Source organism: Brassica rapa, chromosome A04 (assembly GCF_000309985.2).
Source record: "Brassica rapa cultivar Chiifu-401-42 chromosome A04, CAAS_Brap_v3.01, whole genome shotgun sequence".
Classification (NCBI taxonomy): Eukaryota; Viridiplantae; Streptophyta; class Magnoliopsida; order Brassicales; family Brassicaceae; genus Brassica; species Brassica rapa.
The window spans coordinates 11,255,442-11,270,144 of NC_024798.2; the positions used below are offsets into that span (position 1 = coordinate 11,255,442).

Genomic DNA, 14,703 nt, shown 5'->3' on the forward strand with positions numbered 1-14,703 from the left:
AAGGACAAGGATGATCGGATATCTGCGTTGGAGACCCAGATGGCAGCTCAACAGGCGGGCTATGAGACCCAGAAGAGGCTCAACGAGCAGATGATGGAGATGATGAAGAGGATGTACCCGAACGAGGTGTTCCCGAACATCCAAGACCCGTAGTTTTTTTTTTTTTTTACCAAAAACTCTGAATGTTTTATTTAACTTTGAATATTATCTACTATGTTTTATTTAATGTTTTATTCAATTTTAATTTTAATTTTAAATTTTAAAATTAAATTTAAAAAATTTAAATTTTTTTTTAAAAAATAAATTTTTTCGAAATTCCGAGGGAATGTAGTTCCTCGGAAAATTCCGAGGAACTTTCTTCCCTCGGAATATTCCGAGGAACATAATTCCCTCGGAATATTCCGAGGAACATAATTCCCTCGGAATTTTCCGAGGGAATGGAATCCTCGGAAAATTCCGAGGGAGTTTTGTCCCTCGGAATTTTCCGAGGAACTCCATTCCCTCGGAAAATTCCGAGGAACATATGTTCCTCGGAAAATGTCGAAACTTCCGAGGATTTGACCATCGGAATTCCATCGGTTTATTCCGAGGAACCATCCGACGAACATATGTTTCTCGGAGTTTCCTCGGAATTTTGTTTCCTCGGAATTCCGTCGGAAATTTCCGACGGAATTCCGAGGAAGTATGAATTTCCGAGGAGATATTTCCGAGGACTTTTTTCGTCGGTATGTCGTCGGAATAGTGTTATTCCGACGACATACCGACGATTTTTTCCCTCAGTATCCCGATGTTTTCTTGTAGTGATTTTCTGAGCTTATGTAAATTAACATTGTTACCCAAAAAAAAAGAGAGCTAACATATTGAAACCTAAAAAGGCCCTATATACGTTGCAAGCTCAGCCCGTTAAAAGTATCAAAGTCGTCACTCTCACTTGCGCCGTTATAGTCTGTGTTGAGTCAATCCCGCAGAAACCCTAATCTCTCTCAATCTCTCGCCATGGAAGAAGTCTGCGAAGGAAAGGAGTTCTCATTTCCCCGCGAGGAAGAGAATGTACTCTCTTTCTGGACTCAAATCGATGCCTTCAAGACTCAGCTCAAGCGAACCGAGCACCTCCCCGAGTACATCTTCTACGACGGCCCTCCTTTCGCCACCGGTCTCCCTCACTACGGCCACATCCTCGCCGGTACCATCAAGGACATCGTGACGCGGTACCAGACCATGACCGGCCACCACGTCACGCGTCGGTTCGGCTGGGACTGCCACGGCCTCCCCGTCGAGAACGAGATCGATAAGAAGCTTGATATCAAGAGGAGGGATCAGGTGCTTCAGATGGGGATTGATAAGTACAACGAAGAGTGTAGGAGCATCGTGACTCGATATGTGGAGGAGTGGGAGAAGGTGATTACTAGAACTGGCCGTTGGATTGATTTCAGGAACGATTATAAGACGATGGATCTGCCCTTTATGGAGAGTGTTTGGTGGGTCTTTGCTCAGCTTTTTGATAAGAATCTTGTCTACAAAGGCTTCAAGGTTTGTTTGGCTTTCTCTCCATTTGTTTCTTTATCTGCTTTGATAGGTGAATTGATTTATGTTTTTGGTGCAGGTTATGCCTTATAGTACTGGTTGTAAGACGCCGTTATCTAATTTTGAAGCGGGTCAGAACTACAAGGACGTTCCAGATCCTGAGATTATGGTGACGTTCCCAGTCATTGGTGATCAAGATAATGCTGCTTTTGTGGCATGGACTACTACTCCGTGGACTCTTCCTAGCAATCTTGCTTTGTGTGTCAATGCCAAGTTTGTTTATGTCAAGGTTCGGAACAAGAACACTGGGAAAGTCTACGTGGTTGCTGAATCTCGCCTGTCAGCCCTTCCCGCTGATAAGCCCAAGGCTAATGCTGATACAAAGAAAGCTAATCCTAAAGCCAAAGGTGGTGCTAAACCTGACAGTGTGGCTGATTCGTATGAGGTTTTGGAGAAGTTTAATGGAGATTCCCTGGTTGGGAAGAAGTACGAACCTTTGTTTGAGTACTTTAGTGATTTCTCAAGTGAGGCCTTCCGAGTAGTAGCAGATAGTTATGTCACTGATGACAGTGGTACTGGTATTGTCCACTGTGCTCCTGCTTTTGGTGAAGACGATTACCGTGTTTGTCTCGAGAACAACATCATTAAAAAGGTTAGGTTTTGACTACATTATCCTTATCAACCCCTTAACGTCAGACATGACTAGAAAAGTTGGGGTTTAGTTGATCTTTGATTTTGGGTTGGTAACTCCTGGGATTTATTTGGGGTTTAAGGGACTACGTTGTATTATTTATTTGTTTCGGAAGAGATCCTCATTAGTAGTTTCTTTCTCTCTTGTTTAGGCGTACAGTATGTTCAAGGACCCATGCTCGTCTCTATTCTACTGAGCTCCCTTTATCTCATAATGGTAAATGTTTTATATGTTTTGATACTCTCTTTCAGGGTGAGAATCTAGTTGTGGCTGTTGATGACGATGGGTTGTTCACTGAGAGAATTACCCATTTCAGTGGCCGGTACGTCAAAGATGCAGACAAGGATATAATTGAAGCCGTGAAGGTAATTATTGATGCCTAACTTCTAATAGGCCTGGATGATTTTTCAAGTGTCTGAGGATCGAAGTGCATTTTGGACCATTGGATTGTTAATTTTAGGCGGCTTCTTATTGTCAAATAATATTTCTTGTTATCTCAGGCCAAAGGCAGGCTTGTTAAAACGGGGAGCTTTGTTCACTCATATCCATTTTGCTGGCGATCAGACACTCCTCTCATATATAGAGCCGTTCCCAGTTGGTATGCTTCTTGCTTAATATGAGCTTGAGCTAAGGTCTTAGTTGTTGCATCATTCAGTCCTAGTTCCAGTGAGGCACTTTATCTTGATTTCCATGTTTTCATTTCCATATTGTATTTATTTCAGTAAGTAGTGAACATCAGATCTGTATGACACGTAGAATTAGCAAAGATCATATGAAGCTTGTTGTTTCATTCTTTTGCGTGGTTAGGATGCTGAAGTTTGTTTGTGGTTGCCCTGTTAGGTTTGTGCGGGTGGAGCTGTTGAAGGAACAGTTGTTAGAAAACAATAAACAGACACACTGGGTACCTGATTATGTGAAGGTAAGTGAAGAAAGATCAATACTCTATATATATTACGAGTATAGCAGTTTTAGAGAATGACGTGAATACATTTTTCCTGATACCTTCTTCTTGATTGACCTGCAACTCAGGATAAACGGTTTCACAATTGGCTTGAAAACGCAAGGGATTGGGCTGTTAGCCGAAGTAGATTTTGGGGCACGCCTCTACCGATATGGATCAGTGATGATGGTGAGGAAATTGTTGTCATGGATTCGGTCGAGAAGCTTGAAAAGCTCTCTGGTGTCAAGGTCTCTTGTTCTGATTTTGCATTTTGTTTGTCTATCTTTCTGTTGCAACTACTTGTCAAAAAGGCCTGGTGCTCATTTTGTTTTTCTGATGATCTTTGGTTCAGGTCTTTGACCTGCATCGTCACCATATTGATCACATTACAATCCCATCCAGTCGTGGGCCTGAGTTTGGTGTGCTCCATCGTGTAGAAGATGTAAGATTGATCCCGTGTTCTTTCATTTTATCTATAATCCTTTCTTATCTAGAGTGTGATCTCACACTTATGCTTATATTACCTCTTCAGGTTTTTGATTGTTGGTTTGAGAGTGGGTCAATGCCTTACGCGTACATCCATTATCCTTTTGAAAACAAGGAGCTTTTTGAGAAGAATTTCCCTGGTCATTTTGTTGCTGAAGGGCTTGATCAAACTCGTGGATGGTATGTTCAAGTTGCATATGTAAAATTATCTATTACTATATCTCTGGGGTTGCTCCCTCCCTTTAATGTATTGGATGGTCTAGTTCTTACTACAGTACTTAAATTAAGTAATGAGTCAGAGGCTAATGGAAGGTGTTATTAATTTAGTATATAGCAAATGTGATAGTGTATTGAAAAAGCAATATTATTTTTCTGCTTAGTAGGCAATTAATAACATCTTAACTGCTGGTTTGGCATATACAGGTTTTATACTCTTATGGTGCTGTCGACTGCACTATTTGGAAAGCCAGCATTTCGAAATCTGATTTGCAATGGCCTTGTGCTTGCTGAGGATGGTAAAAAGATGAGTAAGAAATTACGGAACTATCCACCTCCTTTGGAAGTCATAGATGAGTATGGAGCTGTAAGTTGTCCCTGTAATATGCTCTTATGCTGCGTTTTCAGTTTTTTATTTCTCTTCTCTGTTCGATTAGTTATGGAAATCTTGGCAGTTGTGAACACGTCATTAATTAGTAACTTTACGTGAACGCTAACAGGATGCTGTGCGATTGTACATCATAAATTCTCCGGTCGTACGTGCTGAGCCACTACGCTTCAAAAAGGAAGGAGTACTTGGTGTTGTGAGTAATCTTGGTTGTTGATTTTATTGCTGCTTATTTGAGTAGTAGATCTATTGTTTTCCTGAACTGTTTTGGTCACTGTATTGGGGGTCTCTAGGTCAAAGATGTATTTCTTCCATGGTACAATGCGTATCGGTTCCTTGTTCAGAATGCAAAGAGACTTGAGATTGAGGGCTCTGGACCATTTGTTCCTACTAATCTAGCAACTTTACGGTCATCAAACGTTCTCGATCAATGGATTCACTCAGCTACGCAGAGTCTTGTTCATTTTGTCCGCCAGGAGATGGATGGATATCGGCTTTACACTGTAAGCTAATTACATGTCTTTTTCAGCATGATGTGATGTTTGTACTAGAAAACAAGCGATCACTGTCTCGTGGTATTTATCATATTTTTCTTTTCCTTTTCAGGTTGTTCCTTATCTCTTGAAGTTCCTCGACAATCTCACTAACATATATGTTAGATTCAACCGCAAGAGGCTAAAAGGCCGGACAGGAGAAGATGACTGTCACATTGCTCTTTCAACCCTATACAATGTATAGTAATAGTTGTGGGAATACTACTTTTTTCATGGTGACTATTATTTGAACAAATGTAATGACTAATAATCGTCTGGATTTTCAGGTGCTCCTCACTTCTTGCAAAGTGATGACCCCTTTTACACCTTTCTTCACTGAGACGTTATACCAGAATCTGCGGAAAGCATGTGAAGGTTCTGAGGAAAGCATTCATTACTGCAGTTTCCCAGAAGCGGAAGGAACGGTAATACTGAAGTCCATATCTCTATACCCAAGGATAACATAATAATTGTCTGAATTTTAACTTATTTATATTTTAACAGAGAGATGAGAGGATTGAACAAAGTGTTACAAGGATGATGACAATCATCGATCTTGCTCGGAACATTCGTGAGCGTCACAAGCTACCCTTGAAAACTCCTCTAAAGTGAGCTTTGTGCTTAATCACTATTCTGGCTTGCAGCATCTGTTTTGGTAGCCTATACTGAACAAAAAAGAGTAACACATAATTATCCTTGTTGTATCAGGGAAATCACTGTAGTTCATCCAGATGCAGAATTCTTGGATGACATAACTGGAAAACTAAGAGAGGTATGTGGTGTTAGTGTATCTTCTTGAAGTTTTTTATTATGCATATATAAATATCTACAAGAAAATTTTGAGGTTGTTAGTGAAATCAGAAAAACATGTCTCTACAGCTATATTGTTTCACTTGATATTCAAAGAACCAATATTATAAGCTCATTCATTTTGATTTTCCCTTGCAGTATGTCTTGGAAGAACTTAATGTAAGATCTCTAGTGCCATGCAATGATACTCTGAAGTATGCGTCTCTAAAAGCAGAACCAGATTTCAGGTTGGTCAACTTTTCTCCCTGCGATTTGCTTTTAACCTTTTGTGCTCAATGTAGAAAGCGATTTGACTTGTTCATCCCTATAGTGCATTGGGAAAACGGCTTGGAAAGTCAATGGGACTTGTTGCCAAAGAAGTTAAAGCAATGTCTCAGCAAGATATCTTAAGATTTGAGGAGGCTGAGAAAGTTACTATTGCTGGACACACGCTGGAGCTAACAGATATCAAGGTATCTCATCCTATGCATTTTTTCTTATGCATTTTTTCTTGTGGGATAGAAAATGAAGAATATGCTGTAAATAGCTAAATTCTGACACTTTTCGTTCAGATTGTCAGGGTTTTCAAACGCCCGGATGGTTTGAAGGAGACAGAGATTGATGCAAATGGAGATGGTACGGAGCATAACTGATTACCTTCGCTATTGTCAATTTTGTTTGAATCTTTAATCGATTACGGGTGCTCTACGATTAATGATAACTTGCAATATTTTCTTTCGTTCATGATGCAGGTGATGTTTTGGTGATTTTGGATCTACGAGCAGATGATTCGTTGTATGAAGCAGGTGTTGCTCGCGAGGTAAATAGATATGCCGCACGGCTGTTTAGATGAAACCGTAGGAATACATTTTCGTATAAGAATTTGTATATAATTTTCTGTATCTTGTCATTTTTCTTCCGATGCGGTGCTCATGAGCTATTCGTTCCCTGTGTTATATAGATTGTGAATAGGATCCAAAAACTAAGGAAGAAGTCAGGTCTGGAACCAACAGACTTTGTGGAAGTGTACATTGAATCATTGGACAAAGATGTATCTGCGTTGCGACAAGTTCTAAACTCTCAGGTAACTGCGTTTGTTTTGTGTTTCTCTTCTTGACTTAAAGCTCTATCTATCCGATGAGATGATTTCCTTTTGAAAACACACTCATATACTTGAACCTTTCAAGTGCATTGCTATAAGAGAATATCTTATCGTTCATCTTTTTTTTTTTTGTGGGCAGGAACAATACATAAAGGATACAATTGGTTCCTCTTTGCTTCTGTCGACGTTGATGCCATCACATGCAGTAAGTCATCATCATCATCAACACGCCTGCTACGTTTGCTTCACCCCAGTTAGAAAACGTAACGAATGATCTGGTGTCTGTTATTTTGTAGGTGATATTATCTGAAGAGAGTTTTCAAAACGTTTCAAAGCTGTCCTTTAAGATAAGCTTGGCTAGACCAGCTTTGAAGTTCAATGAAGAAGCTATTATTGCCTTATATTCAGGTGAGTCACCACATCTCATAATAATAATAAATGCTTGTTGATTCGCGCTCTCTCTCTCTCTGTTTTAACGAATGCATCTAATATGGTTTTCAGGAGATGTGAAATTTGCAAGCGGGCTCCAAGCGTACTTGTTATCGCGGGACCATTCTAATTTGAAATCAGAATTCCAAGAAGGAAATGGCAAGGTAAATGCTGATAGTTACTTAGTTAAGCTTTTGAAGAACCCGAAGATTTGGGGTGTGCCTAAATGCTTTTTGTTGTTGGATGAGCAGATAACTGTAAGCTGCGTTGAGAAGCTGCCAGCGGTGACTGTGGTCCTTGGAGACCATCTTCATTTGACAGTCGGGGACTACTTGTTGAGCACGACCAACTCTTGAGGACCCCCTCCCCTTTATGTCACACACCATCTATTTTTTTTTCTTATGTCTTTATTACTTCGTTGCCCTTTGCAACCCTGGCTTTTTACGGATCTCATTACTACTTAAGAGTAATGTTTTACGACGATTGCACAAATTATTTCTCGATATTTTCTTCCTACATAAATAAATATTCTAGAAACTATTGTTATCATGATTTTCTTATAATTCTTTCTTTTCTGTATTGGATAAAAACATAAAAAGGAAGCATTGCGAGTGAGATGAACGAAAAAAACAACAACTTCAACGGTCAGAAGTCAGAACGGTACAGACATTGGATGGAAGGAACACGTGGTATATTTGATTCACGTCGATCACATAGAAGCCTAAAATCGCAGTTGTTTCCTTGCTTGGAGGAGATGCATGCTCTCTTCCATATACCAACGTGTTCATCGCCAATCAAATATTATTTTGGTTACCAAGTTTCTTCTAATATAAAACTCTATAAAAAGAATACTCGAATAGTTATTTGCATTTACAAAATTAATAAGAACCAAAACCAGTTATTTAAACTATCTACATGAACCAAAACCAAAACCTCATACATTTTTTCAATATATAGGTAGTTTTAGCAGGGCCGGCTTAGGAGGCAGTGCAATGGAGCGTGGATCCAGGGTCTAATTTTTTTTGGCATAATTAGTATTAAAAAGGAGTTTAATTTTTCAGAAAAATAAAAGGGATATGGACCCTATCTTTTTTTTTAAATTATCCATAATATATGTAAAAAAAAATTTGAAAATCATTTTGCCCAAGGGCCCACAGTTTTTTTGAGCCGGCCGTGAGTGTTAGCCAAACCTTTTTGTTTCACGAAATCTAAACTAATTTTTTCATTAGTTGAATATTGTGTAATCTAATAATACATATTTTTTTTATTTTTGATTGAATTTATCTATTAAATGCTAGTTTTTAAAAGTTATAATTTTCTTGATATTAACACTTTTAACTAAAACTACTTATATATTGAAACAGAAAATATATAAAAATTATTAATTTATTATTTTAGTGGACCGTGTATTTATTTCAGATTTTTTTTATAAATTTATTATTTGATCAAATTTTATATTGATTTAACTTGGGACTAAGAAAAATATTAATTTATCAATATTAATATTAATTTATAGCGTATGCTGTATTCTAAACATTAATGGGCCCAAATAAGTAAAGCCCGTTATAAAGTGTCCCGCCTAATTTTACCCTAATTGGCTCCTCTTTCCCGCCATTTCCACAATCCCTAAAAATGTTTCAGTAATCGTCGACTGTGTTTCTCTCTTGTTTTGTTTCTGTGAATCTCTACTTTGCAAAGTTGGATTTTGTTTTTTGGGTTTAATTGTTGCGGGAAAGAAAGATGACGAGAGAAGAGATCGAAAGCAGAGAAGATGAATCGATGATGGACGCACCACAGATCAACAAGCCGAAACCAGAAGAGTTCTTCAACGTTAATTACCTCCGAATTTACTACGGCAAGAGTCCTTTCTCTTTCTTTCTTACCATCAAAACATTTGATCTTCTTCGCAAGTCAGATCTCTCAAGTACTCTTTATTGAATGCAGGCAATCTGTTTCCTTACAGTGATATTCACAAATGGCTTTCTTACGGACACGGTAGGCTTTACTTCTCTTGTTTTTTTTATTTGTTTGCTTTCTCTTACTATACAGGCCTAATAATAAATATATAATAGATGGGAAACATCCTGGTTGCGATGAATACTACTTTGGTCGAAGAGAGTTCTCTTTCACCCTTGAGAACGACGTTTATCTCCGCTACAAGTCCTTCAAAAATGCTTCATCCATGGAAGACGCTATCAGATCCCATTTCCCTTACAAGATTGATATTGGCGCCGTCTATAGCGTTGACGTAAGCCCTCAAAATCAGTTTCTGTCTGCTTAAGAAACCATTTTTAATTGAGTTTTTCTTTTCTTTTCTTTTCGTGCAGCCTGATAAGAGGCATGCCTATTCACAAACTGGCTCCAATGTGTTTACTCCTGTGGAGAGGGAGTTGGTCTTTGATATTGTCAGTTTTTTCATTTTCTCATCTTTGAAATTTTCTTTGTTTTTTTTTTAATTTCTTATTCCTAAGTGTGTTTTTTTTCAGGATATAACAGATTATGACGATGTTAGATACTGTTGCTCTGGAGCTGATGTTTGCTCCAAATGTTGGCCTTTGATGACTGTTGCTATCAAAGTCATTCATACTTCCCTCACTGGTACCCCAGCTCCCACTACTTTCATTCAACTACCATTTCTTTGGGAGTTAGTTTCTAACTCTGTCTATGCTGTTCAACAATATAGCCTAGTCAATGTCAAGCACGTTGTGGATGGAACTAGTGTCATAGGTAGTCACTTATATTTTTGGTCTTTGCCAATTTTTGCAGAGGATTTCGGATTCAAACACATCCTCTGGGTGTTCAGTGGACGTCGTGGAGTTCACTGTTGGGTTTGTGATCCTAAAGCTCGCAGGTAAAAACAATTACTCAACGCTCACTACTAACACTGTTGAACATTAGAATCACTTTCTGCATTCTGCAGGATGACTAATGAACAAAGATCAGCAGTTGCTGAGTACTTCCGTGTTTATAAGGTTGCCTTCAAGAGCTAAATGCTGGTTTGTTTTGTTTTGTTTTGTGAAATTCTCTAAAGTTTAATTACTGTTTATGTGTGACAACAGGGAAATGAGAACAATGCAAGAAAAGTAGCTCTTATGGGTTATTCTCTTCATCCTTTCCTTGCGTAAGTGTTCCTCCATCACCTTTGCTTTTCAGAATCACTATCTCTGGTTACTAATTTTTATCTGGCTTCTACAGGAGATCGTATGTAGATTATCTCAAGGGTTTCTTTGAGGGCGAGTTACAAGCAACTCAAAGCATATTCTCTACCAAAGACAAGTATGAGAAGATACTTGCGATGATTTCTGATGAAGGTATGTAAAGTGTCATGATGATGTATTTTATTCCAGCTTACACGTGGTCCTAACCTCATTTTGGTGACTTACAATGACAGATATTCAATCAGAGCTCAGAGGAAAATGGGAGAATTCAGCTAGATCATCTCTATCAGAAGAAGCCATCAGCCTTGTAAGGTGGGAGCAGCTTAAAAACACCCTCCAATCCAAGAAACACAAGGTTTGTAGTAGTGTTGTGAATTGTTTAGTTGTTTTGTCTCAATGAAATTGAATCCTATATCCAATGTCTCAGGCTCCAACACTGCGTATGTGCGTTGAAGAAATCGTCTTCACCTTTACCTATCCTCGAATTGATTTGGAGGTCTCAAAACAAATGAACCATTTGCTTAAGGCACCTTTCTGTGTCCATCCAAAAACAGGTCCCTTCCTTTGATTCTTGAATAGATACAGAATGATGTTCATATACACCTTAAAGAAGAAATGTCTTGTGAATTATCAGGTCGTGTATGTGTTCCTATCGACCCAAATAACTGCGATGAGTTTGATCCATTGGCAGTTCCAACACTTTCACAGGTAAAATTAATAGACCTGTTACATCTGAATTAGCTCTGTTCTTCAAGCTTATATTATATACTCTCTTTTCTTCCAGCTAATCGAAGAAATCAACTCAGGAGGCTCAAGAATGGATGTGGATGATGATAGTGATGGTACGTTTTTTAGTTACAGTAAATGTTGATTTGATTCAAATTAGCCTTTGAATAATATCATTTTGTATTTAACACCTGCCAGATTCAGATACAAGTCTACTTGGGAAATCAGTCAAGTTCTTCAGATCCTCATTCCTAGAACCCTTACTGAAATCATGCAAGGTATATTACTCCCCATTCTTTTATTAAATGAAAATATATGAAAGGCTCTTGGAAAAGTGATGTGGTATGTTTAATGAAATGTCTGCAGGAAGAAATAGAGAGTTCATACAAAACCAAAATTGGCAAGTCTAAGGATTCACTTAGCTGGTAACTGAGAGTTATTGAGTTTTTATTTTGTGGTTTACAGTCTGCTCTAAGTTTCTATTTCAGTTTGGTTTTAGTTTGTAATGTACTATCTTCACTAAGCTTGAGAATCTATACATCTTGTTGTTATGTTTTTTAAGAAAATTATACCTTTATTAGCGAGTGATTAATCTGGCATGACATGTGATTTGAGTATATTTATATGGATATGAATTACACTAAAGATTACATTGATAATGAAAGATGGTTAAGGTAACGAATGTTTAAAGGTGTAGCCACAGTTTTGTCCCCATCAAGAAGTGCCTTGGTAGCTTCGGTTGGGTGATACGCGTCCCAAAAGACAAACTTTGACTAGTCCTCACCCTTGAAGCAAGTAAAAGGGTGGAAATAGTCGCCACAATAAGGCTTGTACGCGTTCTCCAACCCTTCCAAAATCACCAAACCAAAACATTTCAATAGGGTACTAGACAACTAAATTATTACCAAATTGACCATAGTTGAAAACTAGTTTCATGAATAGGTCGTAAAGAGTTGGCGTAGACAAATGTAGTATTGTGATATCCTCAGTATTCAATGCCCTGAGAGTTTTTTTTTTTTTTTTGGTCAACTCCTGCGAGAAAGTCTAAGCTTCATGTTATAGCCACAGAGGATTTGGTTGACTTGTTCAGAGCATTTGCCAGTTGGAATTAAGTTGAAAGCACGAGCAAATGGCATGCAACCGAGTGGCCCCACGAACTTTCTAGCTCCTAGTTGATGCAAACGCTGAGAAACACGGACTTGACACTAATTAATTTGAGAGACAATCAATCGTGCGCTTCCATCTGGTTTTGCAAGTTAAAGTATTTAAAACTTATGCGCAAACGTGAAAATTTGTTTTGACACGATTGAATCCCCCAATACATTAAAAGAGAAGTCACTTTAGTGATTTCTGATGACGTGTCGCTCATAGGTAAAGTTTCAAAAAAATTGTTATAATTTGATTGGTCGATTGTTTTTAACTTTTATTTATTTAAATTAGATCTAAAAATTTAAGGTAAGTCTAAGAACATTTAACATCACTTGCCATATAATCTAAAGAATATTACAAATAATAATTTATGGTAACTAAATCTCGAAATTATAGAAAGATTAATAATGTTATATTTTATTACTTTTAATATTTATAAACTATAAAATATAATGAACAAATTTTTATACAAGATAATTATAATAGTTTTATATTCTACTTGATGAACTGTATTCGAATATAATTATATAATAACTATTTTAAATATTACAAAATCTAAACATGTTTATTAATATGATTTTTAAATTATTTATCGTTGTTTACAGAATAAATTTATCAGAATTTTAAAATTATTTATATAATGTTATAAATTATTTATAAAAATATAAATCCTACTATATATTGATTGAGAAGTCACATAAGTGATTTTTTATTACGTGTTGATCATAAATGAACTCTTCAAATTGTTATAATAGATGATTTTTAATTTTATTTATTATAATTATATCTAAAAGGAAAGGATAATTCAATTACCACTTTCCAAATAATCTACATAATATTAGAAATAATTATTTATGGTAACTAATTGTTGAAACTATGAAAGAGTAATAATGCGATCATTTTTTTATATATTTTTAAATTACATAAAATAATACACAAAAGTGTTTATTTCAATTGATATAATGATTTTATATTCGTATAGAAAAAATTATATTTGTATATAAAGTATCATAATAACTATTAATGTCTAATTATTCAATGCATGCTTTATAAATTATTTATAAAATTATAAATACATTTATAAAAATCAGACGTTTTAAATTATTATAAGAGGTTCTAAGTCATTTATAGAAGCTTATACATTAATTTATAAAATGTAATTTGAAACTTTATCCTCCTATTACAGTATTTTGAATTTTTTTCATTTTAATGGTAAAATTCTTCATCTATGTTTACTTAGTGTAAAAACCCCTAAATTATATATTTACTGGTAGTAATAGTATTTATGACCTATCAGAGTTTAATTCATTAAATAAAGTTAGTTTAGGAAGTTTTTCGTTAAATACTTAGTTTGGGGGGTTTTTGCCCAAAACAAAGTTAGTTGGGGGGTTTTAACGTTAAAATTCCTTATTTTTTTTTCTTATTATCTATTATTTAAATCTTTATAGTGGGATTTGTTTTTTCAAAAACCAGTTTCAATCAACTGACGAGATATCTTCTTTCCTAATATCATGCATTTAATATTTAAATATATATATAACAAGATTTGAGTTATCAAAATTATGTATATATTATAACCATAATATTTTTAAAAATTTATTAGAAGATATTTTATCTCATAGCTGAATTAAAATTTATTAGAAGATATTATATCTCATTGCTTCTCTTGAAAACTAGGTCATTTAGAAACTTAAACTAATTTGCTATATAAATATCGCACCACCCACATTAGTTTCACGCATATATCTTTTAAGTTTTCATATGTTTTTGATCGTTATAATTTAAATTCTACTTTTGTGATCTTGCGCAGGTGTATGATAATCAATAAGTAACTCATAGACGGGAACACCATTACTGGTAATTTGTGGGGGATTCTTCTACTCCGTTTATTTTTGTTCTCTTCCTCTCCATGTTGTATCTCTATCTATATTTTTGCATCAGTAATGATTCAACTAACAAAAAGCGACGACTCTGTTTATCCAAGAACTGATCATCCCTTTCGAAAAAAGTAAGTCTTTTTTTTATAAAGTTAAATCACTTATCAAGAATATAATAAAAGATATGTATGCTAATCAAGTGCAATTTATTTATTGTGCGTGATCCTCTTCGGTACGTCTGAGAGCCAAAGGTAATCTTAGAGCTTTTTAAAAACTTTGAAACTCATTGATGTTGTCCTATCAATTATATAATTTGTTATCTTTAAATATTTTTGTTAGAATTACCTCTTTTCTGACTCAAAGCTTAAAGAAGGAAACCGTAAATTATCTCTGCTCTTACAATGAAACCAATGATAACAAATCTCAGGTAATTCAAATCTCTCTTTCATATTTTATGGCTGATTTTTTTTATTGGGGTTATGCCTGAAATATTTATTTTTTCTCATATATTTTTCTGATGTTTTAATATTAGTGTTAAATGTGATCGTTTTCCTAACGTTCTAATGTATTCTTTGTTCATATGAACATAGTATAAATATCAATATGTAACATCGAATCTTTCATATTAATCATATACATGTAACATAAGTATTATATAGTTGTAAATATAATATCAATTTAATATTAATGTTAAT

The 14,703-nt window shown here is 35.7% G+C and overlaps 2 protein-coding genes across 2 annotated transcripts; both read left to right on the forward strand.

Moving 5' to 3' along the window:
- The first annotated feature begins 909 nt into the window (after positions 1 to 909).
- On the forward strand, positions 910 to 7,667 carry LOC103864125 (isoleucine--tRNA ligase, cytoplasmic). The gene is made up of 24 exons (XM_009141880.3): positions 910 to 1,530; positions 1,604 to 2,176; positions 2,467 to 2,580; positions 2,716 to 2,813; positions 3,056 to 3,134; positions 3,245 to 3,403; positions 3,508 to 3,597; positions 3,688 to 3,821; positions 4,065 to 4,224; positions 4,358 to 4,441; positions 4,539 to 4,748; positions 4,852 to 4,977; positions 5,066 to 5,203; positions 5,283 to 5,386; positions 5,487 to 5,550; positions 5,727 to 5,815; positions 5,899 to 6,040; positions 6,140 to 6,203; positions 6,320 to 6,387; positions 6,529 to 6,651; positions 6,809 to 6,874; positions 6,966 to 7,077; positions 7,171 to 7,262; positions 7,350 to 7,667. The coding sequence occupies exons 1-24, from the start codon at positions 997 to 999 to the stop codon at positions 7,452 to 7,454; spliced, it is 3,528 nt and encodes a 1,175-aa protein (XP_009140128.2). The 5' UTR covers positions 910 to 996; the 3' UTR covers positions 7,455 to 7,667.
- A 253-nt stretch (positions 7,668 to 7,920) lies between these two features.
- Positions 7,921 to 11,574, forward strand: LOC103864126 (DNA primase small subunit). Its single transcript, XM_009141881.3, has 15 exons — positions 7,921 to 8,953; positions 9,043 to 9,093; positions 9,171 to 9,346; positions 9,426 to 9,503; positions 9,585 to 9,696; positions 9,865 to 9,949; positions 10,019 to 10,070; positions 10,158 to 10,219; positions 10,294 to 10,409; positions 10,490 to 10,611; positions 10,684 to 10,810; positions 10,891 to 10,964; positions 11,041 to 11,098; positions 11,181 to 11,260; positions 11,349 to 11,574. Exons 1-15 carry the CDS (start codon positions 8,839 to 8,841, stop codon positions 11,409 to 11,411), a joined length of 1,371 nt encoding a protein of 456 aa, XP_009140129.1. The 5' UTR covers positions 7,921 to 8,838; the 3' UTR covers positions 11,412 to 11,574.
- The last annotated feature ends 3,129 nt before the right edge of the window (positions 11,575 to 14,703 follow it).